We start from the raw sequence: 24,572 nt of genomic DNA on the forward strand, positions 1-24,572 counted from the left end.
TCATCAGGTCGTAGTCCCAAAATAACCAACATCTACATCCGTATTGACACAATAAATAAGTGTACCTGCATGAACCCTCATGATATCTCCGCGCTTTATGTTATGAGTCTCTTTGTTCTCTCCTTGTATAAGAGTGACAGCACCACGTCCTGCATCCAATTATTCAAGTTCTTAGCATATATGAGCTAAATAATAAGAAACTGCATGCAATGATGCTAATCGAGACTAATTAATTGAATGTTTAAACTTTACCTTCAGCAACGTAACAAATGGTATCTGCATCCACATGCTTAGGAATACTAAAGCTGTTGGGATTTGATTCAGTGACCTCTATGCGGTAGTTCTCTATCCCCTTTAGAAGTTTGGATCTCCTAGTGAACTTCTCAAGAATTTTATAGTTACCTTCTTGGCTCTCAAGAAGTCCTTGAAACCTTTCTTGGTGGAATATGTAAGGGTTTTCATTTCCCTCTTCCTCTTCTTCTCCCATTCGCCCTCAGTTGGCCTCTTGCAAACGTGCTGTTGTCGACCTGGTTGTCGACTACATTTCTCTTGGCATTGTTGGAACTCTCTTCGAGGATCTCCTTGTGTTTCCAAGGAGTTGAAGAGTAGTTCACCTAGTACACTACCATCACCGCCTCGATGTTGTTCTTCTTCTTCACGCCTTTGTTTCTCCCTCGCGTAATCTTCACACCTTTGCTCACATTGTTGTTGCTGACGCCTATCAAATTGTTGTTGAGCTCGGCATCGATGCTTGCAAGTTTGCAATTCTGGATCTTCTTTTTCATGATGACTTACCAGAGCAAAAGTTGTAGAGAGAAGAATGAAAGCCAAGAGAACGAAAAGCAGCGAAAGCTTTGTTTTGAACGCCATAGTGTACAGTGTTTTTCGATGAAGAAGTGACATGTAAGATCTAAGTATTATAAAGAGAGAAATAAAATGTGGCAAAGATAAGAACTAATTCGTACTTATGAACACACCTGGTAGAAATGTTTCATGCACTTAGACACGCAGGTGTTTGACATGTCGGGAAATTTTCATGCCCGATGACGCGTCCCCGCTAACTGACGCCGTTTTCCCGTGTACGGATGCCGAAATCGAGTAAGGGCAAAATATTGGATGTGAATTTTGTTTGGTTTTGAGATGTCCGCTAGCTATTGAAGTTCGAATTGAGTGTCTGGACGCGTTGCAGCAACTGCAATAAAGACTACAAGAGTTTCAGAAAGTCTTCAATAAAGACAAACTTTCATATTTTGTCGTTTGGTATGAACTGTTGTCCTGCGTGATCACTGTTCTAAAAAAATCGGTCCAGGCGGCCACCTAGGCAGTCTCTAGGCTAGGTGGTGCTCAACCAACTCGCCTAAGCCTAATTTGTTTAAAAAATCGGTAGACTGATTAGGCGGGTCTAGGCGGACCGATTAGGTGGGCTAGGTAGCCTCTAGGCGGTCCAATCAATTTTTTTTTTTTTTTTTTTTTGCATGATTAAATGTTGAAAATTAAAAATCCATGTAGGCTTAAGATTTGAATGAGTTTAAAAAACTAAAGTTCAATATAAATTATATGTTTGTTTTTGCTAAGTTAATTATATGTCACTATAAAAAAGATTATGTTTTTATATGAAGTCAATTTTCTTAAACTATTACGTATTTTTGTAATAAGTATCTTTGTTTGTGTTTATTTTTTGAATTATGGTAAATGATTTTCTTCATTTTTTGTAGCATAGGTGTGTATTACTATATATATTATAAGATATATTTGAAACTTTTATCACGCAGATCAAGATGTCACTAGTGGGCTTACTCATCAGGCCCATCACAACATAAGTGCAGCCCATACCAAGCACATATATGACATATCCAACAAAGGCCCATCATCCCCTGCATTTTTCAGCAGTAACGCTTGATGGGGTTTCTGGAACTGAAGTTTTAAGGTAAGAAGTACACCAAAACATAAAACCTTGGGATAGTATGTGTGCTGTGCTATTCAATAAACAATGAAAGCATATTTTCTTGTTTCATGTACGAAGAAAATTTGAATTATGCGTAGTAGATTACTTTTGATCATTGATCTTCACTTCCACTTTGTATCAACTCTTCCTTTATTTGATACTTCGTGAGCGTGTTTTTCACTCTTGTATTACTATTTAGAATTCAGTCCATTAAAATGGTATGGTTTTTATTTCCTTCAGTCAAACTCATCTTCATTTCACTTGCTACTTTTAATTGTTTGAGTCTATTGAACTTATATACCTCGTGCACATCTTGTGCTTGATAAAATGATTTTGAAACCTTTCCTGCACTACGTTTTGGCAAGTTTGTTTTCTTTTTAGAAAATACAGTTGTCTATTGCTTTGCTGAACCTCAATTCATTTTGTTTTATACTCCAGTCATGAAATTCTTGTATATTCAAGAAGGTGCTCTTCGTATTGCTCAAGTTGGTCTGTTGGGTGGCTACCACTGCAGAGTGGTGTTTATACTTTGATGGAAAAAATGCTATCAATCAAGAGGCTTCGCCACAAGTTTACTCCAAGTCTTTTTTATTCATTTTCCTTGCTCGGTGGCAGCCATTTCAACGTCAAGAAAAGTTCTGCTTGCAGTTTGGATGATGTAAACGAGGACAGTCCTCTTGGGAAGCTGAACAATGTGTGTACTAATTCGTGGAGGCTCTCCTTTTCGACCATGGCTGAAACGATATTAGTGCAGGCTCATGACCCATCTCGCCTAAGTGTAGAATTAGAAAATTCCATTGTTGAATGCAGATTTGATGATTCATGGAAGTTATATCAACAGTATAAGGAGATGGAAGGATTTCCTAGAAAATCCATATTAAATAATCTTCTTACTGGTCTTGCAGAAAGTGGTGACCTTCAGTGGCTTGAGAAATCTCACAGTTTGGTGGAACTGATTTTTGATGAAGATAAGCATGAATTGTTAAAATTTGAAACTCTAATATACCTCTCTTTCAGTCTTGCAAAGTATGGGTTGCCAATACCTGCATCGACTGTGCTAAGAAGAATGGTTGAAACAGAAAAGTACCCCCCGGTAACGGCATGGTCGGCAATTGTGGCTCATATGTCAAGGACAGCCTCTGGTGCATACCTTGCTGCTGAGTTAATTCTAGAAATAGGGTACTTGTTCCAAGATAACAGGGTAGATCCACGGAAGAAGACTAACAGGCCTTTGCTTTCGATGAAGCCTAACACTACTGTCTTCAACCTTGCTTTGGCTGGCTGTTTGTTATTTGGCACAACTAGGAAGGCTGAACAACTTCTGGAAATGATGCCTCGAGTTGGTATAAAGGCTGACTCAAATTTACTGATTACAATGGCACATATCTATGAAATAAATGGACACAGAGATGAACTCAAGAAGCTTAAGAGACACATAGATGACACTTGTAACTTGGGGGACTTACAATATCAACAGTTCTATAACTGTTTGCTGACATGTCATTTGAACTTTGGTGACCTTAGTTCTGCATCACAAATGGTCTTGGAAATGCTCTCTAAGGCGAAGAAAGCACGTAATTCTCTTGCTTCGGCAACACTTACACTTGAAGCTGTTGGTACTCGTAAGTTCTCCTCACCCACAGTAAATTCCAGACAAGCCCGTGGCCTTAAAAAATCTGATGTTCTAAAGCAGCCTATATTTGTTGAAAGCTCAGACTTGTCGTATGAAGAGTTCTGTAGAGATCGAAATTATGTAGGCCTAGAGGCTGAGGCAAAAGAGACACTTGATCTTTTATTGGAAAACTTGCAGAAGCGAGTTGAACTGGTTACTTCTGAATGTGGTATACTTCAGCCAACTGAGAAAATTTACGCCAAACTGGTTAAGTCCTTCTTTGAAGCTGGAAAGGTCAGAGAACTGGCTGAATTTTTGATAAAAGCAAATAAAGAAGATGTCCCAGTTGCTATCGAAAATTCAGCTGTGGTCCATGTGATTAGTGCGTGTATCTCGCTTGGCTGGTTAGATCAAGCACATGATCTCATTGATGAGATGCGTTTTGCTGGAATAAGAACTGGTTCATCAGTCTACTCTGCCCTGCTAAAAGCATATTGCAAAGAAAATCGGTCATTAGAAATCTCATCTCTTCTGAGAGATGCTCACAAGGAAGGAATACAACTCGATTCTAGCTGCTATGAAGCATTGATCCAATCTCGGGTACTTCAGAAAGACACTCAGGGTGCTCTTCATCTTTTTAAAGAGATGAAAGAGACCAAGATTTCAAAATCTTGCCATGAAGAGTTTGATATGTTAGTGAAGGGATGTGCTGAGAGTGGAGAAGCGGGCGTGATGGCTAAGCTCTTGCAGGAAATTAAGGAAGGGCAGAGGGCCGACTGTGGCGTTCATGAATGGAACAGCGTGATCCACTTTTTCAGCAAGAAGAGATTGATGCAAGATGCAGAGAAGGCTCTGAAGAAGATGAGGGCTTTGGGGCACACCCCGAATGCACAGACTTTTCACTCTTTAGTTACAGGTTATGCTGCTATTGGAGGAAAATATATAGAGGTGACTGAGCTGTGGGGTGAAATGAAGGATCTTGCTTCTTCTAGCTCAATGAAGTTTGACCAGGAGCTCCTAGATTCTGTATTATACACCTTTGTGAGAGGTGGATTTTTCCTCAGAGCAAATGAAGTGGTGGAAAAGATGGAGGCTGGTGATATGTTTATTGACAAGTATAAGTACAGGACCATTTTCTTGAAATATCATAAAACACTTTACAAGAAAAAGAATCCTAAGATCCAGACAGAGGCCCAATTTAAGAGGAGAGAAGCAGCATTAACTTTCAAGAAATGGTTGGGTTTGCTTTAAAAAAAGTTATTTACCTTATAAAATTGTGTTGATGTCACATTGGATTTCAAGGGTGAAACATTCAGCAGATGGACCACGCTGTGCTTTGTCTTCTACATTGTCTCGTTAGCCATTTGCATTAAAACCAGTAGAAGAGAAGACTGGGATACGGAACAGAGGGAAGGCTCGTATTTGTTACCGATATTGATTCTTACAAAGGTATAATTGCCTTCAACGCGCCCTAATCCTGGAACTTTGTGAAGTTCTAATTTGCTAGATTATTCAAACTTTGTAACTCATAATCAACTCTTGCATGTTGTTAAACCAATTAGTTGTTACATGCAACAGATGCAAAGTTTATAGCTTTTACATTTTGGAAGTTCGTTAGTGAGCTTTGTCAATGAATTTTATTCATTTCATAAGTGCTGATATCCTGACTTCTTTATTTCCTGCTTTTGTAGGTTGCAACTCGTCAGAGACGTTCACTTTATGCTCATGCTGATGCTTGTCTTTTGGTTATGATTGAACATAGTGCTTTGGGAGGTCTAGTTGCAGTTTCTTATCTAACAGTTGAGGTCATCTCTAACTTCTACGTGTAATATTACTAATGCATTGTTACATAAATTGTGTAAATAGAAGTCAAGTGTAACATTATTTGCTAAACGTTCTAACTGGATGTCCATAAAGAGTTTCAATTTTCTCATATTGCATCAACAGTTTAGAGATGGTGTTCTATATGTGGCTTCATTTGTCAATTATTAAAAGTGGTTAGATCTTATACGGAGAGCTGAAGTATAAAGGACTCCAACGTGATTTGTAGCCATTAAAAGTTGTAGATGATCCACATTAATCATTAGCTTATCAAATGACATGGCAAGATCTTCCCCTTAGATGGCATCTTAAGTTTGTTGGGAGATTTCACTAGGAAGTTACACCTCAACCTAGTTACTTTCAATCTCAAGTTACTTCAACTTAGAGATCACACCAAGGAAGTCACCCACCCAAGACTTTGATAGTTATCACAACAAACTCAACAAAGCAAAACCACTAATTTATCATCACAATTTATAGCAAACAATAAATATGGAAGTAAATGCAATTCAAAGAGACACAAAGATTAAAGGTAGTTCGGTAAATGTTACCTACGTCCACACAAGAGCCGAGTTTCCTTTATAGTAAAGATTGGAGAGTTTACAAGAGGTAACTAGAATCAAGAACAAGAGGCTTCACTCAAACCCTAGCTCAATAGAGCTCCCACAATTCCCATGAAATGAATCACTCAAAAGTTATCTCAAAACCCTAATTTATTTCCTTTATATAGATACACATAGAAAAAGGTGAGAAATTGGGTTTTGGGCCGAAATTTCGTCAACTGTCGAAATTCCGAAATAAGGTGGAGCGCGTGCGTGCCTTCTACGTTTCCAACTTCCAGTAACATGAGTGTGTGCGCCCCTTGGTCCTGGCTATAATTGAGCGCGGCGCGCCCTATTCTCTGAGTGAAAACGTACTAAAGACACATGGTCGGACACCGGAGCAAAGCTCGACGGTTCCATAACCTAACAATCTTCTCTGAGTGAAAACGTACTGAAGACACATGGTCGGACACCGGAGCAAAGCTCGACAGTTCCATAACCTAACAAAGTTGGGGGTATATCAAGACTAAGATTTAGAGACTAGGAACACGAGTAGTTTCCGGGGATAAGAGTGCTCAGTGTAATAGTTGCTTTGGTGGTTTAGAGATAGGTGAGTGAAGAGACATCAGACATAATGATTTGTGCTTGAAAACCAGGATGTCAGGTGGTTTACATCATCGACTTGCACAAACAAATGTTTCACAACGTGAGATGAGTAAAGTATCCTATAAGTGCTTGTATTCTCTAAAGTCTAAATGCTCATCCGAATCGCCTCTTCTTATTGATTCTCTTCTCCTCGTTCATGTTCACTCTCTGTCTATGTCTTTATTCTGGTCTATGCTTGAGCCTCAACACTTATCGATTATTCAGTTTTAGTGCATATCATCATGAATCATGATTAAGCGGTATATAATGGGATAGCAAAGGAAATCTTAACCTATTGTCGTTAATTTCTATGAGAAAATTTGCGTTGGGAAGCTCCGGAAGAACTCTCATGCATGCGTCCTATCACATGGAGATTGGCACTAAGAAGTGGGATTCATGTGCAAATTCTTATGCAGTCCAACAAACTCCTACTTCTTGTCCCTTAATCAGAAGCCCTTACTTTCAAATTGGATTCCATATTAGGATTTTACTGGACGAGTGTTACCGAGGAGTAAGTTTGCTACAAGGCTTTCTAAAACTAAACAACCTTGTTCTTGTTTTTCATTTACTAATTCACTTGACTAGATCCTTTCAAGAACAATCACTTGATCAGAATCACTGTTCTTGTGCTTTCAAATGTTGCTCGTTCATTGACAAGAATCGTAAAGAAGAGATGACGTGTTGTACCCAAGAAGCCAAGTGCTATGAAGCAACGAATTGTTGGTCTGCATCCTTTTGCCGCCTGCATCTTTTTCCAGCAGCTATATGGCTGCTAAGTGTTATGTAACTTGGGCAGTCTAATTCAACCGACACCTGAGCAAAGTGTGAAACACGATTTAGCTTCCTATTCGCACCCACTAAGTGACCGTGAGAAAGCCCCTCCCCCAATTCCATACCGCTTTTAGTGCCCACCTAGCAACCTGACCTGGAGTACATGTTAATGCTCTCTCAAATCTCACTGCCCATAGATAAGTGAAGGAGAGGTTTTCACTTGGTGAGTGCTGAAGGCCAGGCTGAGGCTAATATATTCCACACCTCGACGGTTTCGGCCATATACATTCCAACTTTCTGGATTAGAATTTTTGCGAATGTGTAGTATCATTTGAACAAATTTTTAAGAACTGAGAAATGACAACCAAAATTTTCAGCTAGCCATCTAAGCTGACTCGAGTTGATCATAGTTATAGGCTTGAATGCCTGACGTTTAGTTGAGTTGGGGCTTGGGCTGAGGATAAAAGGAAACAGAAAATTACCTGCGGTCAAATCAATGTAACCTACGTCTGTAGGATAAATTATCGATAGTGAAAACCGGGAGCTTGTTCATGCTGGAATCTGCATAGCACGGAAAAACAGTCAGACGTGTTTCCTGCTAAAACCTAACCAACCCCATGAACCCAAGAATGAAGAATCCTACACTCCTACAGAATGGAATCAATTAACAGTTTTACCCAGTCATCCAGAAGTACTTGTGGTCTTGGTGGTGGGACCTATTCATTGTACAAAAGAAATCTCCTTACTATTAGGCTGACTGATTCTATGGACACTGTTGTCCCAGACTTGATCATAGACGTGGACCCCTCTATCTTTGCATGGATCCCCATAAAGCCTATCAATGCATGCAACATGCAAGTATGTTCATTACTGAGAAGCTATGTATAGTCACTGTCCCACTCATGCTTTCTAACTCAATCTGAACCCTTAGTATGTTACATCTCTTGATTGATGAATCTAAAACATAGATATTGATGATGATAACAACTTCTTGGAGTTAGAACTCAGAGAGGATGTTAGTTTAGTCTCTATACCTCTTCTCTCATTTTTGTGCCAAAGCAAAAGTTTAGGAATCAATTGCACTTTATAACTCCACATAACCATGGGTCCATGGGCAATATTTTCACCCACTATAATACTATATCATCGTATCTTAATTCATGAAAGTGAGGTTTATAGGATTAACACATAGGAGACAATCTCCTCTTCGCACGTGGCATGTGATTTGTGAGTTTGGGAAGGCAAGTTTGACTAAAAATAACCGCTCAAAGAATGGTCAAAAGAATAGTGAGGATTTGAGGTACAGATATCTTGTCTGGTCCTGTTTTTTGCTTTTTGCTCTTTTCTTCATTTATGCTTTTTGTTAATTTTGTTGTTTGACAGAGTTCAAAAATGACTTCTCATTAGGTACCTGCCATGACTGTGAACTCTTCTGTTTTTGTTGCTTTTCTTACTTTAGCTAATGGACAGTTCATAATCAATCAAAAATGACTTTTTCGATCAGTGAAATCATAAGCAGCAAAGCCAGCAATAGAGCATGAGCATGAAATCTATCATAACTTCTTTCTTCTTTTTATCACTTTGGTGATGAGTAGTATGCATCACAAGTTCTGAACTCTATTATTTAAAAAAAAATGTTCTGAACTCCAACTTCTCTTTTCATAATCAAAACCCAAAAAATGAATATACACTCAATGATTATCCCTGCTCGATCATCTTTCAGTCTAAGTGTGAAAAAAGCACTTCTTTCTTTTTCTTACAAAAGAATATCTGGAAAAATCTAAAAAGAATATTATTGTCGTATTGGAGTCCCACTTGGCGAGTTTGAATTTGGCAAGTTCATCCTGCAAAATCATCAAAATATTTGTTTAATTAGATGAGAAAAACTGAGTGTTAATGTTGTAAACAAAACATTTCTAACTAGGCGAATAGTTGAAGAGGATGCAAGTGTTGCTTTAACAAAAATAAGGAACGCGATAATTACCGATAGCAGGGTGAATGCATTTGGTACCCAAGCATGGTTGTGAGTGATTAGCAGATGAATCTAGGAGATTGGTCCAGGACATTAATGAATAGGAAGCCGCCTAAGTTGGCCATGGCGATGAAAATTTGAGAAATTGTAATACGTGTGCTGTAAAATATCAACAAACTACAAAAATTTGTACCTGATGAAAGGAGAGACAAAAAATACATGAGAACCACTAAACCACAAGTAGGATTAGGGGAAATGTAGAAGTACAAACTGCAGCAATTAGAGAAAAATATTAAAGGCACTGACCACATTGGATTGAGGGTTGGAATGTCTCTATCAATATAATTTCTTCATGACAAACTCTGCCTGCAACAGGGGACCATTAATGGATGAGAATAAGAACAAGAATGAAAATGGAGTCAGGAGAGGTTTCAAAGCAGTTGATTTACATATCATTCTTAGAAGATAAGCCAAAGAACATATTCTTTGAAAGATGTGGTTTTGAGTGTATGAATTTTAACAACCAACAGTGCTTTTACATAGAATGTAAACAATTTGGATTGCGACATCAATGATAGTTCTCTTAAGCTACTGGTAATCAAGTAACAAGTTCTGCCCAGTGTGCAACTGAAAATATTTCTCTGCACATTACCAAATTAAGATATGAGGTAAGCTGTGATGAATACCTATTGCTGTCTTCAATTCTTCATTTCATGAACTGATCATATTCTTCCAAAAAAAATCAACAAGCCTATTATAGCACAGAAAAAAATATCTCAGTTGGAGTAAGAGAACATATTGGCAACAGTAGAAATTCATCCAAATATAGGTATACCAATCACTGTGAGACCTTACTATCCAATGTTGTTAAAATCATAAAACCAAGGTTCTCTTGAAACCAGCACCATCACTTCATTATATATAGAATTGTGTGTGTGTGTGTGTGTGTGTGTGAGAGAGAGAGAGAGAGCATACTGGTTATGACTTCATAAAGATTTACGCCACCCTTTAAAAGAAATTAAGATCTGTATATCCATATGAATGTTGCAACAGTTCCTCCACCTCAATCCGGGAATTTGAATAACTCATACTTCTTTTAATTCGGCTATGGTTGACCGATTCTACCTCTGCTAAAAATACACTATAAACTGGTCTGTGATCTGAGAACCTAGACTCGCCACGAACATAAGATAATTGATGGAGGCCTCTTCCATACCATAAGATACGATCACACCTTCATAAGAAATAATAACTGATCAGTATTATCTCATAAGAAGAATAAAGTTTATAATAGTTCTATTTCTACAAAATGTAGGAAAAGAGAAAAAAAGTTATAGACATTTGAGTTTGTGTGTGAGTTAGCAGAGAGGTTCTTACCATGCAGGGGTGCGCCGCTTTTCTTTGAGGTGCAAGTTGTCTCCAGCATATCTATCTGAATTGTTTGAGTATTTGTATGTTGGTGGGAAGTATATCGTCCCTTCATTCCATCCTTCAAAGACATGACCACGCCTTTGTTCTAACCGTAGCTGCTAAAAAGCATCGATAAATTTTCACGACAAGAGATGAGCAAAATAAGAGCAATCATGAACTTTCCACAAACCATGGAAAAATAAGCCCTAATTTCAACAGTTGGAAGAGTAAACGGGAGTGTTAAGTGTCCTACCTGGTCATTTTCAAGTAATGCTCTCCAGTTGTGCATCTCGACAAGTGCCTTTGCCGATCGGTAAGAGAGAGCAATTCGGTAATTTAAATCTCCGAGCCAGATGATTCGACTGTACCAAGAGGAAACAATATTAAACACAACAGGGTTCATTTAGCAAAACCAAATCAGTAATATGCTGACTGAGACAAATATAATAACAAAGCAACATTGAAGGAACAGATTCTGGGAGATTTCTTACTCATGCTCAAATATTGTTTCGGGGGATTTTTCATCCCCTGACCCGTGAACACGTGGAAACCTTGTTTTTCTTAATATCTCCATGACATCAGAGTTTCTTCTTAGCTCATCACCCTCCTTCTGGCCTGAGGTCAAATGACTACAGACAAAGCAGAAGCTTGTTTGGTGCAAAGACATGCTGATTGAGATTGACCCCTGAATAGCAAAACTGTGAGTTATCCTACATTGCCAAAATTACTTGAAGTGCTTTAATGTTCCAAAGAGACTAGTCTAAAACCACACAAATAGATTTCCTTTAGCTCAAAAGAATGTACCTTGTTTCCGAGATATCCCATCAATCCTCTGCCAACACAAGAGACTTTCATGTTCTTAACATCATCCCTAATATCACTTCTCACCCACACTGTGAGAAATATTCCGACCATCTGCTTACTAGCTACCAAGCAGTACCTTGAGTACCCTGCTGGTCTCTCCCTGTCCTCCAATGGTCCTGAGCCGCCATACGACGTTGGCGAGAAGAACATGTTACTAGTACCAGGTGAATTGTGGTCATAGTCACTTGGTCTATTGTAGTCACTTGGCCTATTATCGTCATCAGAGGAACCCCATCTAGAATTGGGATCATAGTCACTTGGTCTGTTGCCGAAAATAACCCGATCACAGACACTGAATCGCCTATCAAGTCTTGGTTGTGGAACTGACATGTCATTATCCATTCTCATGCTACGACTGAAGGATTGGAAGGACCGGCGGTGGAAAAAGGATGAGGCTTTCTGCCTTGTTGATCCCTCAAAATCAGCATCCAATTCTACAACTGGATCAGGAATGGGAGAAGGTGTGTAACAACCCGCACTTCCACTTGTACCAGGAAGATTGTTCAGAGTCTTTCGTACAAGAGAAAGCCACTTTCTTGCCGGGCCATTGTCTTCTGCGCCCAAAACATTTCCGGCATTCAATGGAACAATTTCTTGAAATCTAAATGAGAAAACAATCACGAAGCCATCAGCTGATTGGAATGTGTAGAGTTTAAGTACAAAGCAAAACATGCTTAACAGATGAACATACCCAAGAACATATATATCAGCAGTTGGTGAAGTATGAAGCCAATCTTCAAGATTCAAATAACTTGGTGGAGATTTTCCACCCACATTCCATGTAGCTACAAATATCCTACTCCCCCATCAAAGAAAAGTTTGAAGTAAATATATATAACCAACCATTGAAACAACTAGAATAAAAATAAGAGTACAACAAATTCAAAGCTCTATTCCCCTATGAGAGAAATACATACCTGTAATTTTGCACATCTATAACTTGAGCAGCATCAAGATCGATCTTACCACGCCGAACACGGTCATTATTCCTCTTCTCCAATCTCTCTGAGCATCAAATTGAGGTAAAAGAAATGAAATAAAATAAAATACTAAAAAGAGCTGAGAAATCAAAAGACTGAAAACATTTTCAAGTGGAATGTAAAAAGATATGGACCAATGGTGTGGTACCTGTCTTGCTTTTCTTGATTGTGCAAGTATCCCTCTCTGAGAAACTATTCCTCCACTCTACATCACCACCTTTAAAAGAATAAACAAATAAAGTTTTAAAACTGTTGCTGATCACTGTGAATACATCACCTGGCCTTATCTTTAAAACACACAACAATCTGAAACCAGAGAATTTTGAAACTTGAAAAAACATTAAATGCAGACATCAAATCCACCATTTATTGCTGCAGAAGCAAACAAGTGATGAAGAAGAAGTAGAAGAATGGAGAATAAGGACAAATACTATATTTTAATAAAACTCCTGTTTTCTATAAAAGGAAAGTGTTAATGAATACAATACAACATAAACAGCATAAAACAAGATGAAAAGAAAGAAAGACCAACCTCCATAAACAATGTCATCAGAATGAAACTCTTCTGTTTTGCTCTTAATGTTGAACCATTTTCTAACCAGATTCTTGGACCATGAGAGCTTCTCACACAATAACAAAATAATCAGCAAAGCTAAAACAATAAACTTAGAAAGTAGTTGGAATAAATGAGGCTAGTTCTCAAAACCTTGGATTTCTTTTGACTTCCATCTCTCATTGTTTCACAACTTCTTCATACATACATACAGTTCTTTCTGGCTTTCTCTTAAAATGGACAATGGTTCAGAACAGTTGATCAAAGTTATTCTTCTCTTTCTTTGAAAACAAGACTCACTAGAATACAAAAATGACTAAATCGCAAAGTGGGCACTGGGCACTCTTCAAATCTTTTGTTTCCACAGTCAATCAAAATAGAATAATAGATTAAGAAAGAAAGATAGTGAAAGTGTCAGTGTTTTCTGTTACTGAGTTTTGTCACACTAAATAATAGCACAAGCCTCAAAACAAAAATGGCTTCTTCACAATTCTTCTTCTCTTGTTCTTTTATGTTAATTATAGAAAACACTGAATTTGAGCTCAGAGATAACAGAAACACTAGAAAAACAGAGACAAAAAAACAGAGGATAGAGACAGCTGGACAGAGGTTTTAGAGACAAAGACTAAAAAGCATTGAAATGAAAGATGTGATATTGAACGTAGTAGAACAACAAGACAATGTAGCAGAGATAAAGAGAGCTGAGAGAGCTACAAGAGATAGAGTGAAACAAGAAAAACAAAAACAACCTCCTCGTCCTCAGTTATCGTTAAATTTGAAGAGAGAATAAAGTGAAGTGTAGTAGAACTTCATCTCGAGGCAATGACCAAAGACCAAACCATACATGGCCTCAAATCTCCATTTCTCTCTCTCTCTCTCAAACTCAAACTCTTTTAGTCTTTTTACATAAAAAAAAAAACTGCCAAGGGCAGCTGCCCGTTTAAATATCGGAAGAATTGGCATGATATTTTACAATATCGCTGTGATCAGTAGCGATATCTGCCCGCGGTCAGCAAAGTGTAAGTGGGGTATAACCCTTACAAGGTGTACGCTTTCTCTTCTATTTGGTCTTCTATTTGAGAAGAAAAAGCAGTTAAAGAACAAAGAAAAGGTAAAGGGAATGTATCCTGCTTTTTTTTCTGCTGTCCTTATTTTGTCATTTTTAAATAAGCAAAGCTACCTACACAGAAAAACACAACTTTGTCTATTTGATTTGGAGGTGTTTTGGTTATTAACTTATTATCTTGGGTAAGTGTATCTCTCTCATTTGAGTTAAAGTATATGAGTATATGATGATTTGGGAGAATGTCAAGAAAGAATTTTTTGTATAGGGTAGGGGTTGTAGCCTTTAGGGTATTCCAATATGGGTTTGGGCTAGGGGGGTCGAAGATTTTGAGTATTTCTATAGTGGTTTTTTAACTTTAGAAGTGTATCTCCTCAAAGGCCTCATCTATTACTTTTTGTGTGGAACATTGTGTAACTTTGTTACTCTATGGCCTATGGCAATAGAGACATAGGTCGGCATGGTTGAGAAATTGTTGAGCAATTTGGTGTTTCTTTATAAGGACAAAGTTTAAGACACCTAAGCTAGGGCTGGTTTCCCAACAAATGGCTCTTGGGAGTTTTGGGTAGTTTTATTTCTTTTATATCGTAGTCACTTATTACAAGTTAGAACCTATCATTTGATTCATTTTTAGAGTATTTCTATATGGAAGAATCACATGCAAATTTGTCTCTACAATTTGGAATTTTGCGAAAAACCATTTTTAGGTAGAAGCAAATATGGAAGTATCCTATCTAAGTACGGAAATTTGCGGTTTTAGATGGGGATGCAGCGCGACAATATTATTGTTATCGCGCGCACTATTGCCAATATTGCGTAAAAAAAAAAAAATTTTTTTTTCAATTTGGCACAACCGTGGTAATATTGTGTGGGTTTTTTTTTTTACTTTTTTCAATTTGGAACGATATTGGGAGTGTCGCGGATGGTAGGTCCTATTCCAAATAGTTGTTATTTACCTCCACCTAAAATTGGTCAAAATTTGTGGGATACTTGTCTCAAATTTCAACCTTAAACGTGTAGGTGATACTACCACCACCTAGAGATGCTGAGTAGATTTCGAGATTTCCCACATTTGGTGATGTATCTAATTTCATTAGTAACAAAAATTTTGGTTTGAGCAAGAGAAAATTTAACCAAAGTTCTGATATGATACAATAAATACCAAAGATTTCCACAGTGAATGGCAGCTAACTATTCCAAAATTTTAGTATTATATTTGGCGAAAATGTTTTATTTAGTCGTTCAGAACTTGAGGCTATTAGAGTTTGAACTTTGGTTTGAGCTCATCAACCATGGATGTGATCATGATATTCCAAAAATAATTGATGGACTCAACCTTAAACGCATGCCTGGCATAAAAGACTGTGTCTCATCTCTTGTCTAGCTCTAAATTCTCACATTTCCAGCTATCTAAGCAATCAAGTGCTACTGTATTAGTTTATGTTATCAAGGATTAAATTTAATGGCAGACGGCGGAACAATCCAAAAGGGTCCCCATGAGTCCATGACCCTCCTCCATAACCCAAATGGGAATCACTAACAAAACCCTAACAAGAAAAAAAAAATCCACTACCTTACTGAAGCTTCCAGCCTTTTACAAGAATTATAATCTCCAAGCTCTCAGCCTCGAATGTCCGTTGACCAATGACTTGTCACCCAGTAGTTGGTCATAATGAGTACAAATGGCTTTGTTGTCAGCTCTCTTGTAGCATGCTTAATTAGTGGAACTTATACAAAGTATGTCCATTAGTGTTTTCTAATCAGAATGATTTTGCACAAGTAAAAGTCCCATAAGATGGGTAGCTAGGTGATATGCTTTTTGTATGAATTCTATAACAGACTAACAGTATGTCCTTGTTTGATTCCTACAATGTGAGTCTTAGGAATCCCTTTAATGCTGTAGAAAAGTGATATTAGAATAATTTCACACAAGCAAGAATGTCTTTTTTTTATTTTTGGTAACTTCACACAAGAGTGTCAATGTGAGGAGTACGTTGTATGAATTATAGAACAATGGGACCTATTGGTGACATTGAGAAACAATAGTAGGACCTACATTGCCAATCTTTATCAGTTAATTAGGTTTTGATCTACCCTTGTCAAAATTAATGGAACCCACACATTTTTGCATTCAATGGAAACATCATGAATTTATGATTTTTATTGTCTGACACAACTTGTACTTCTTAATCCAAAATATGACATCTGGAGTGTGTCTTATCGTCATCAAAATTGTGAATGTTCCATGCCTGTAGAACTAAAAAAGTGGTGAATCAGACATTCATGAGGTGGTGAGAGGTGGAGGGAAAGAGAGGAAGAGAGACTAGAAGGGAGAGGATTGAGAGTGAAGAGTACTAGTTTTCATGTAACTCTATCCTATTATAGATATAGATAGGATTATAGGACTAGGAGTGAGCTAGCAAAAAACAGAAGCACAGAGTTTCCTGTTGATGCATGTCTAGCATAATAGCTTCTGCAGTCATTTAAGCAGTCATACGTATTAATATGCATCAGCTCGCCGGATCTCCTTGGAGCCCCTACATCTTTTAATTTGTAAGGTCTTAGTCACAAAACTGCGCTCTTGTACAATGAATTGATCCACACTAGTATAAAGGAACTAGAAAGTAAAATGATCGAGTAATCAGAACCGATTTATTACTTAAATTCATTTTAGAAAACAGGTAAACGAGATAAGTGAGTCTCGTTAAGGGAGTGTAAGGGATCAAACATGAAATAAATCAACAGAACAGAACAAAACGAAATGCATTGTTAATTTGTTATAGTAAAGGAGGAGGAGAATGTTTTTCACTTTTGGTTGTTGTTCCAAAACTAGCCTGATTTTTCTCAAATATAAATCATGAATCACGAAGCAGTCAAAGGAAGATCTTTGATTTGTACTTTGGGCAAAGTATATCTCACTTGAGATTTTTCCTATCTTTTGCTTTTCACCTTTGAAATTTCTCACTGCACCAACACATCTTGCCTATCTTTCTCTGCAGATATTACACATTTGAAATGTTGCTTGGGCGGTTGGGCCTTCGCCCTTCGATTTTCTTTCCTTTTCTCTTTTCTTTTCTTTTCTTTTCTTTTTATCTGGGCTTTCTTCTCATTTCATCTTCTTTACTACCCTGGCCAGAAAACAAATAACCAGAGCACCTTTGGTACGTTATGTACTTGGATAACATATTAAAGTAGCTCTTGCGCTGTAGAGCATGCCCTCTATACACTTTTGTATGGGAAAATAAGAACTAAGTGAATCAAGGGACAGCTGAAAAGTCTCACAACTATTTTCATACCATCCAAAATTCAAACTTCTGGCCCTTGGAGCAGAAGACAAACTCTATTGTTCTTCTGTCTTCTTTTATCAAATGGGGAGGTATATATGTCATCTCATAAAAGAGAAAGTTCATATGTATCAAAATCACTAATAGAGCATAGAATCATAGATACTCTTTAAAGGAATAGAAGAAAAGATTACTACTAGAAGCTCTCCCAATAATTGCTAACCAATGAACTGCTCTTAGAAGGTCTCCTTGAGAAAAAAATTCATGATGTAGATCACAGTGCAGTAATGCCCTTGTACTAGGGACTAATGATTATTCCCATTATTGAAGGGATGAAATATATGAAAAAGGTAACAAAATTAATGACGAAACACTTGAAGGTAAGTAGAAGTCTAGATCAAGTCGACTAGAAAACCACCAACCTCATTAAATCTGCAGAAGAAGTGGTCCTCCATTTCATTTTCCTTGCACTTATGGTTATCCATGTTTCCTATCAAATCAGGATGTTCTCTCGGTTTCACCATCTGAGCTATAATGATTATCTTCCATAATCTTGTGCCCACTGCTTCGTAAATTGAATAATGCCGCATTTGTTATGTACTATGCTAGTATGCTACTTATCAGATGTGTGTAATTCCTATTTCCTACACAGAATTATCACACAAAGAAAACATACCATTAGTCTATGCACACTTTGATCACTGAGATCCAGCGTTTTGGATTTGATAAGAAGTTTGGATGTCTTCCTAATGAGGACTCCCACAAGACACAAATACTCTTGTTTTCTATGCCCTTCTGTTATCCACACAGAGTTGGTTTATACCATGTCAAGCCCTAGTTACAGACTAATGTGGCTCTGACCTCTACAAGAACGCTTAAAATCCACTCCGTAGACGTTTAATTGCAATAATTAAAGTAACTAATATAAGAAAAATGATTGGTCAATACATATATACATTAAGATCAGACCATCAAGGAACGAAGGAAACTGCACCTCATACCAGAAAATGAAAAAAACGAATGAAAGGACTTCAACTTTGAATGTAAAAAGCACTGTATCATTTGATCAAGGGCAACATCTACTTGAATAGAAAAATGGGTAAATTCAATTAACGAGTTTAAATAGAATATTATAAAGATAGACACCTTGCCTAGAATACAGATTAAACACCATATGAACCTTGAAAAGTTCCGCTTGTTTACAACTTGTGTCATTTTTTCCAAACTCCCTGGCAACCAAATCCAAACTTTTCTTGTTTTTCACTTCTTCCCTCTTTTACTTTTTGGGCTTTGCCATAGTTAACAGATGTCCCAGAATCTCAGCAAATTAGTCTCATCCCACCATGGTGCGCTTTCGACCTCTCTGCCGCACTGCAAGGAGATTCGCAAAAAAACAAAATGAGGGAAAGATTATACAAAGTGTAGAAGATCTTCAATATCGCAAAATTGAAACTTGTAAGAAACAGCACCTTGAGCTAACTTGTTAAGTGTGGAAGACCATTGCTTGGAAGATTTCCTGTAGGCAGCGAGTATCCGATCCATCTATTCAAAGAAGTATAATTATAAGAGAATGAAGTTTTACAAAGAATTACATAATCAAAATTTTATAGCAACTCTTACCACATTGCCACAAGAGGAATGCATCGACAGTAAGGCTCTCTCAAGCACATATAAGTCAACTGCTTTATCTTCAGGAAGAGTTGACGTGAAACTCAGACCAAAGTCGATGAGAACCTGAAAAGATAAAATGACCACAAGAATGATGTGGTGTTCCTCAAACTTGGAAATAGGAATGCATGTAAAAGGTGCATAGGATTCGGTCGAAGTTCTTACCAGCTCATTACTACCAGTTCGAAGTAACATATTTGATGTTGTCAAATCACCATGAATAAGACCACCATCATGTATTTTTGCAATTGCATTACCAATCTGTGTTGCGATATTGGCCATCTGATCCTCAATAACACCATGCAGTCCGAATTCAAGAAAAACATCCTTCACAGCTGGTCCCACAACATACTCAAATGTCAGAGTATGCAGCGCAGGATCTGTGGCATACAACACTGGAGTGGAAACACCAAGTCGTCTTGCCTTGGTCGTGCACCGAGCCTCCTGCATGGAAGAGCGGAACAAGACAAAATCTTCATATGCAGTATAAGAGTTAGTGAGGAAGCATATAAGATAGCTAAACGAACTGAATTCTTGAGAGAAACTGACCGCGTTCAAGCGTTTCATAGTGAGTTTTGAGTCGAGAGAAGGATGTCGATACTTCTTGGAAAAACGCTCCTTCACTACCGATCTTCTTCCCAGGAAGGTTGACTCAAAAACCCTCTGAAAGAGAAGAGTGAATTCAGCATTAAAAGGGATACCTACACTGGGAAGATCCCAATTCAACACAACGAAAAGTTACAAGTTAACTTACAGCTTCTGCCCCCTGCTTCAACAGAAGGAGGGAACCCTCTTGACAATCCTGCTCAATCTCCATAAAAAGAGCTTACTTGTGGTGAATTTAAATGCAATTACCTGAAAATGATTACCAAAGATAACAAAGAATTAAAAATAATCCTAATTAGGGCACAAATTCTATTCTGCAACAACCATGTAAAAGATTATATCTCTATTCCACCTATCCCATATTTAAAATAAGCTTTTCTTTTATTTATTTATTACCCATAAGCTATAATTAATCATTATGTTTACAGTCCCCCACGTTTACTAGCATACCTGCATCAGATATATTACAAAACTTTTTTTAGGCTAACCACCAATTTCGAACTTTCATAAGTTCTTGGTGTAAGAGATTATAAGAGTAAAGAATAGTTGGTTTTTATCCTACATGTGTACTTTCCATGGCAAGAAAAATCTGGAGGCGACAAAATTGATAATACAGTAATCATTCACTGGGTGCTTACTATGAGAGCCAAACTTGACAACAAGAAGCAAAAGGCCCTCTTTCAGTGAAGATTATAAAATTTAGGCATCAACGTACCATATAAAACATTTCCACGACAATGTAAGTGATAGATAATCAAATTATATTAAGGGTCACCCAAATTCTGGCACTTGTTTCAAATATTCAACTGGTTCATTAGTGATTTTGGTAGCAGTTCTGACAGTGGGGCAGTAGGGAATTGCTCACATCTGGCCAGCAAGAGGATGGTCCGAGTATGTAATGCTTTCAATGGATTAGTTAATCAATTACACAGAGATACATTGTTTTGGTACAATGGTGTGGAAATATAATTGATCGCAGATCGTTTAGAACATCAACCAAGATTTTCCAGACTTTCTGCCTGTGTCATCAATTTTTGAATTTTCTCCTTTTCTTTTTCCATGTTCTTCCTCTCAAGTTCTTCCACCAGTCTATAATATGTGCTGGACCAAGGAACTTGACCCTTCAACACCATTTCCTCAAAAAACAAGCAAGCTTGTTCAACATTCCCACTCTTGCATAAGCCATTAACTAAAAGAGAATAAGTTCCAACTTCAAGGCTGATGTCCTTTTTAAACATATCGCTCAAGAGAAAAAAAAGAATCTTCATCCATTTTCTCCGACAACATATCTTCAATAGAGGGGCGTAAGTTTTAAGATCAGGCTTACAGAGCCTCTCTTCCATTTCCTGGAGAAGCTTTAGAGCATCTTCTACTTGGGAATGCGCACAAGCAACAGAAATCATGGTGTTGTATGTCGTTACATCTGGTGTACATCCACTCTTGGACATCTCGTCAAATATCTTACTAGCCTCCTGAAGCCGACCAGCTTTACTACAGATGTAAATCAAAGAATTATAAAAGGAAGTGTCAGGAACACAGTCATTTTTCTTCATCCTTTCATAGATCCCCAAAGCTTCATATGTTTCCTTTGCCTTTCCTAGAGCATGCATCACAATAGTATAAGTTACTACATTTGGAGAGCACCCTTTGAATTGCATTTCATCAAGTAACGCATCAACTTTGCGGAAATCCTTGTCACGGCAGTAGGCTTCAATCAAACTAGTATAAGAAATTACACACGGATGAATCCCACATCTCTCCATCTCTTCAAGAGTCCACTGGGCCTTGTTGAGCTGTCTGGCTTTGCAACAACCATGCAATAAGACGTTAAAAGTATGAGAATTAGGAGGTATTTCATTTTTGAACTCTGAAAATACATCCCATGCATGCTCAACCCCACGCTCTTTGCACAATGAATCCAAGAGAACATTCATCGTTACAACATCTTTAATCAAACCAAATCGCTCTATTTCACGAAAAGTAACTATGGCATCCACCCACCTACCTGCTCTAGTAAGCCTCCTCATGATCTTACTCATTGTTGTTAACGAGACCAACCCTCCCAAAAAAACCATTTCAACCACCAAGTCCCACATCATATCAAACATTTTAGCTTTGCCTAAACTGTCAACAATCAAATCATACAAACCAGGTGAACTTTTATAACCCGTTTGCTTTTGGTACCACTTAAAGAGACCAAAAGCCGATATCCAATCATGGCTAAACCTCTTCATCACTTTCTCAACCAAGCTCTCCGAAACAACAAAACTCCAACCATCTAAAGCTTTGACAACTTCCTCAGGAGACGTGTGCCTAGTCTTCAAAATTGCACTAATCTCATCAACTTCCTTATCAACACTCACAGAAGATGACAAACGTCGGATATTACTACCACCATCCTCAACCTTCTGATTACCAATGTAATTATTCAAACTTGTAGGAAGAACAAAATCATCAATCGAATCTCCAATAGTAGAATGTCCATCTGAAGGGCTTTTTACCCAATTGGGAAGCTCAGGTGACTCACTCATATTGCAAAAACAGTTGTAAACTATCCCTTCACACATATTCCAAGTTGTTCGTTGTTCGAAACGTGCAAAAGCCTCAAAAAGTTTGTATTTTGAGAGCATATTACAAGCACCCAACATGGAAGAAGCAGAGTAATAACAATCAGTCAACTATAGAAGCAATAATCATGAAAAAACTCCAACTTGAGCATTCCTATAATCAGTTCAAAAGTGCTAAAAACAGTTACTGTAAGAAACTAAGACAACCCCAACATAGAAAAAAAGAGAGCAAACCACGTAGAAAGAGTTGAAGTAGTGCAGTAACAGCAAATTATTCTGATGTGGGTATGTTTCTAATCAGTATAAAGATTGACACTTTATAAAAAAAAAATTGAACACTTGTGATTTGAAAGGTTAATAAGAAGGATACCTGATGGGTGGAAGAAAAGCCGCCAATTTATGGTACAAAGAGCTGTCTCTGTGTGTGTAGAGTGTAGGCTGTGTAGTGTAGCTGGTTCCCTTTTTTTCTATTGTTGTTTGTGGACTTCTTATTATGGCAATTGCCAATTTAAGATAACCAATTTGGGCCGGGCTTTTCGTTTAGCAAGAGTGTGCTATATGGCCTTAGGTGATGCGTTGTTAATTTGTTATTTCGTTAGGCAAAAAACATTTGCTGAAAAAAATGTAAACAAAGTCTTTCCCGTATTTGCTGGGAAGTGTATTTTAGCACGCGACCGAGGCATTTGATCTCACCTGGATGCAGTCATGCAGACCCTTGTTAGTAAGTTCACGTATTAAACACAAAATTTTCAAGTATTTTTGAAAACGAATTATTCGGGAATATTCGGGAAAAATTTGGCAGTTTAAAAAAAAAAAAAAATCTTGAAAAAAAAACTATTTGTTTAGTATGTGATGTGTGGTTTAAAATGAGTATCTAAGTTAAAATAAAATAATATTTATAACACTTAATATAAGTAATTGTGTATGGTTTTGACCTATATTTTGTGAAATGAAAGTAGTTTATATCTACAAATATTTATTAGAGAAAACCGAATTACACATGAACAAACGTATGGACAAAAGTTTTCCGTATCTCTACACTATATGATAACCAATCTTTAGGAGGAAAATTTCTCAACCAAACTGTGTATTTGTAATCTCTCTATTTTATGATTTTAGAACCACCTCTCTCCTTTTTAAACAATTTACCAAAAACTCTCTCACTTTATTGAAATTAGAATTAGTTTCATATTATTTAAAATAATTTACAAAACTTCATTCACGTCACTCAAATTATATTCAACCTCTCATAATGTTTTTATATTATTTTTTAGATTATAACTAGAATTTAAAAAATCATACTATCAGAGAGATGTTAGAGCGACAGGTTTAAAGATTTGAAAAAACACCGATGTGTAGCACGGTTCACATACTCGTACCGAATATATGACTGTATATTTCTCCAAATATTTCAAAATTAAAACCGTAATTTCCGTGGTCCTCGAATTTACTAACCAGGATGCAAACATTAATTTTTTATTTGTAAGGCACATCAAACCAGTAAGCAACCAGTCACAGTACAAACTAAGAAACCATGTAACACGTTGTATGGAAATATAGCATTGACGAGTTTGTGATTCCTAAGAGTAACAAGTGTAAAATTCGTGAAAACTCCGATTGAAGTAGAGGGTTTTGTTTATGATATGTCATCTCCCACAGTGAGTACATGAATTGAGGGTTCTGTGATTTTAACGGCAGATATATGTTTAGCACTGTAATATCCCTGATCATTGATTTATTAGTTTAATTGTTTAACTAATTGCAAGTATTCTTTTGTAATTTGGTGTTGTAGATTTAGTATCATAGATACAAAAGCATTGGAACGTCTCATTTAATAGCATTAGTGGTACTGTTGGAGATTGTGTTTGAATGGGTCTAGAGATACGTTGAGTAGGTTGGAGATATAGACGTTGGGAAAACCAGATAGTCAAACCTTATGCTTAAATTTGAGGGCAGCACAAGCGATGGAGCATGAGTCCATTTGCTTTAGATGACGAGTGTTTAAATCTTACGGTTTGGTTGTCATTAATTACTCCATGGGAGTGTGTCCTACCGGACAATTACTAATTTGGGGGAGTAGTTTTGTTAGAGCATTTTTAGAACATTGTCACCAAATACGGTACGGGTTTAAAATGGGTTTAAAACGGTATATTTGAAAAAAAAATTAGTTCGTGTTTTAAACGGAACGTCTCAGAAAAAAAAAAACGGAAAAAAAACATAAAAAAACGTAGGACATAAAAAACAGGTTTAAAACGGTAAAAGCGGGTTT

The 24,572-nt window shown here is 37.3% G+C and overlaps 4 protein-coding genes across 5 annotated transcripts; 1 reads left to right on the plus strand and 3 right to left on the minus strand.

Annotated features, from left to right (window-relative positions):
- The first annotated feature begins 1,844 nt into the window (after window positions 1-1,844).
- On the plus strand, window positions 1,845-5,490 carry LOC147499785 (Pentatricopeptide repeat (PPR) superfamily protein). The gene is made up of 3 exons (XM_086563535.1): window positions 1,845-1,927; window positions 2,384-5,006; window positions 5,249-5,490. Exons 1-2 carry the CDS (start codon window positions 1,845-1,847, stop codon window positions 4,806-4,808), a joined length of 2,508 nt encoding a protein of 835 aa, XP_086419661.1. The 3' UTR covers window positions 4,809-5,006; window positions 5,249-5,490.
- Window positions 5,491-8,874: 3,384 nt separating this feature from the next.
- On the minus strand, window positions 8,875-13,419 carry CVL1 (CVP2 like 1). Of its 2 annotated transcripts, none has more exons than XM_086561559.1 (14): window positions 13,269-13,419; window positions 13,095-13,182; window positions 12,711-12,779; window positions 12,500-12,587; window positions 12,274-12,378; window positions 11,523-12,183; window positions 11,210-11,403; window positions 10,972-11,080; window positions 10,686-10,834; window positions 10,284-10,542; window positions 9,995-10,059; window positions 9,615-9,674; window positions 9,321-9,501; window positions 8,875-9,180 (listed from the first exon to the last, which is right to left on the minus strand). In XM_086561559.1, exons 1-10 carry the CDS (start codon window positions 13,296-13,298, stop codon window positions 10,317-10,319), a joined length of 1,719 nt encoding a protein of 572 aa, XP_086417685.1. In that variant the 5' UTR covers window positions 13,299-13,419; the 3' UTR covers window positions 8,875-9,180; window positions 9,321-9,501; window positions 9,615-9,674; window positions 9,995-10,059; window positions 10,284-10,316. The 2 variants fall into 2 exon arrangements, with proteins under 2 accessions (XP_086417685.1, XP_086417684.1); XM_086561558.1 differs by having other exon boundaries at window positions 10,686-10,837.
- A 5,104-nt stretch (window positions 13,420-18,523) lies between these two features.
- On the minus strand, window positions 18,524-22,813 carry LOC147499787 (Protein kinase superfamily protein). The gene is made up of 7 exons (XM_086561562.1): window positions 22,674-22,813; window positions 19,885-19,985; window positions 19,680-19,793; window positions 19,296-19,574; window positions 19,083-19,196; window positions 18,932-19,004; window positions 18,524-18,833 (listed from the first exon to the last, which is right to left on the minus strand). The coding sequence occupies exons 2-7, from the start codon at window positions 19,945-19,947 to the stop codon at window positions 18,796-18,798; spliced, it is 681 nt and encodes a 226-aa protein (XP_086417688.1). The 5' UTR covers window positions 19,948-19,985; window positions 22,674-22,813; the 3' UTR covers window positions 18,524-18,795.
- Window positions 20,629-22,522, minus strand: LOC147499788 (Pentatricopeptide repeat (PPR) superfamily protein). Its single transcript, XM_086561560.1, has one exon. It carries the CDS (start codon window positions 22,382-22,384, stop codon window positions 20,729-20,731), a length of 1,656 nt encoding a protein of 551 aa, XP_086417686.1. The 5' UTR covers window positions 22,385-22,522; the 3' UTR covers window positions 20,629-20,728.
- Window positions 22,814-24,572: the final 1,759 nt, after the last annotated feature.

This window comes from Coptis chinensis, chromosome 5, assembly GCF_015680905.1.
Source record: "Coptis chinensis isolate HL-2020 chromosome 5, ASM1568090v1, whole genome shotgun sequence".
NCBI classification, from domain to species: Eukaryota; Viridiplantae; Streptophyta; class Magnoliopsida; order Ranunculales; family Ranunculaceae; genus Coptis; species Coptis chinensis.

What these genes read in the sequence shown, in the direction of transcription:
- LOC147499788 (XM_086561560.1), bottom strand. Translation starts at nt 22,384, where the DNA reads ATGTTGGGTGCTTGTAATATGCTCTCAAAATACAAACTTTTTGAGGCT.
- LOC147499785 (XM_086563535.1), top strand. Translation starts at nt 1,845, where the DNA reads ATGACATATCCAACAAAGGCCCATCATCCCCTGCATTTTTCAGCAGTA. An exon ending in TCTGGAACTGAAGTTTTAAG is followed by an intron (nt 1,928 to 2,383) that starts GTAAGAAGTACA and finishes TTTATACTCCAG; the next exon opens with TCATGAAATTCTTGTATATT.
- CVL1 (XM_086561558.1), bottom strand. Translation starts at nt 13,298, where the DNA reads ATGAGAGATGGAAGTCAAAAGAAATCCAAG. An exon ending in GAAGTCAAAAGAAATCCAAG is followed by an intron (nt 13,183 to 13,268) that starts GTTTTGAGAACT and finishes TTGTGTGAGAAG; the next exon opens with CTCTCATGGTCCAAGAATCT. An exon ending in TGATGACATTGTTTATGGAG is followed by an intron (nt 12,780 to 13,094) that starts GTTGGTCTTTCT and finishes ATTCTTTTAAAG; the next exon opens with GTGGTGATGTAGAGTGGAGG.
- LOC147499787 (XM_086561562.1), bottom strand. Translation starts at nt 19,947, where the DNA reads ATGGAGATTGAGCAGGATTGTCAAGAGGGTTCCCTCCTTCTGTTGAAG. An exon ending in TGAAGCAGGGGGCAGAAGCT is followed by an intron (nt 19,794 to 19,884) that starts GTAAGTTAACTT and finishes CTTCTCTTTCAG; the next exon opens with AGGGTTTTTGAGTCAACCTT. An exon ending in ATTCCTCTTGTGGCAATGTG is followed by an intron (nt 19,005 to 19,082) that starts GTAAGAGTTGCT and finishes TTCTTTGAATAG; the next exon opens with ATGGATCGGATACTCGCTGC.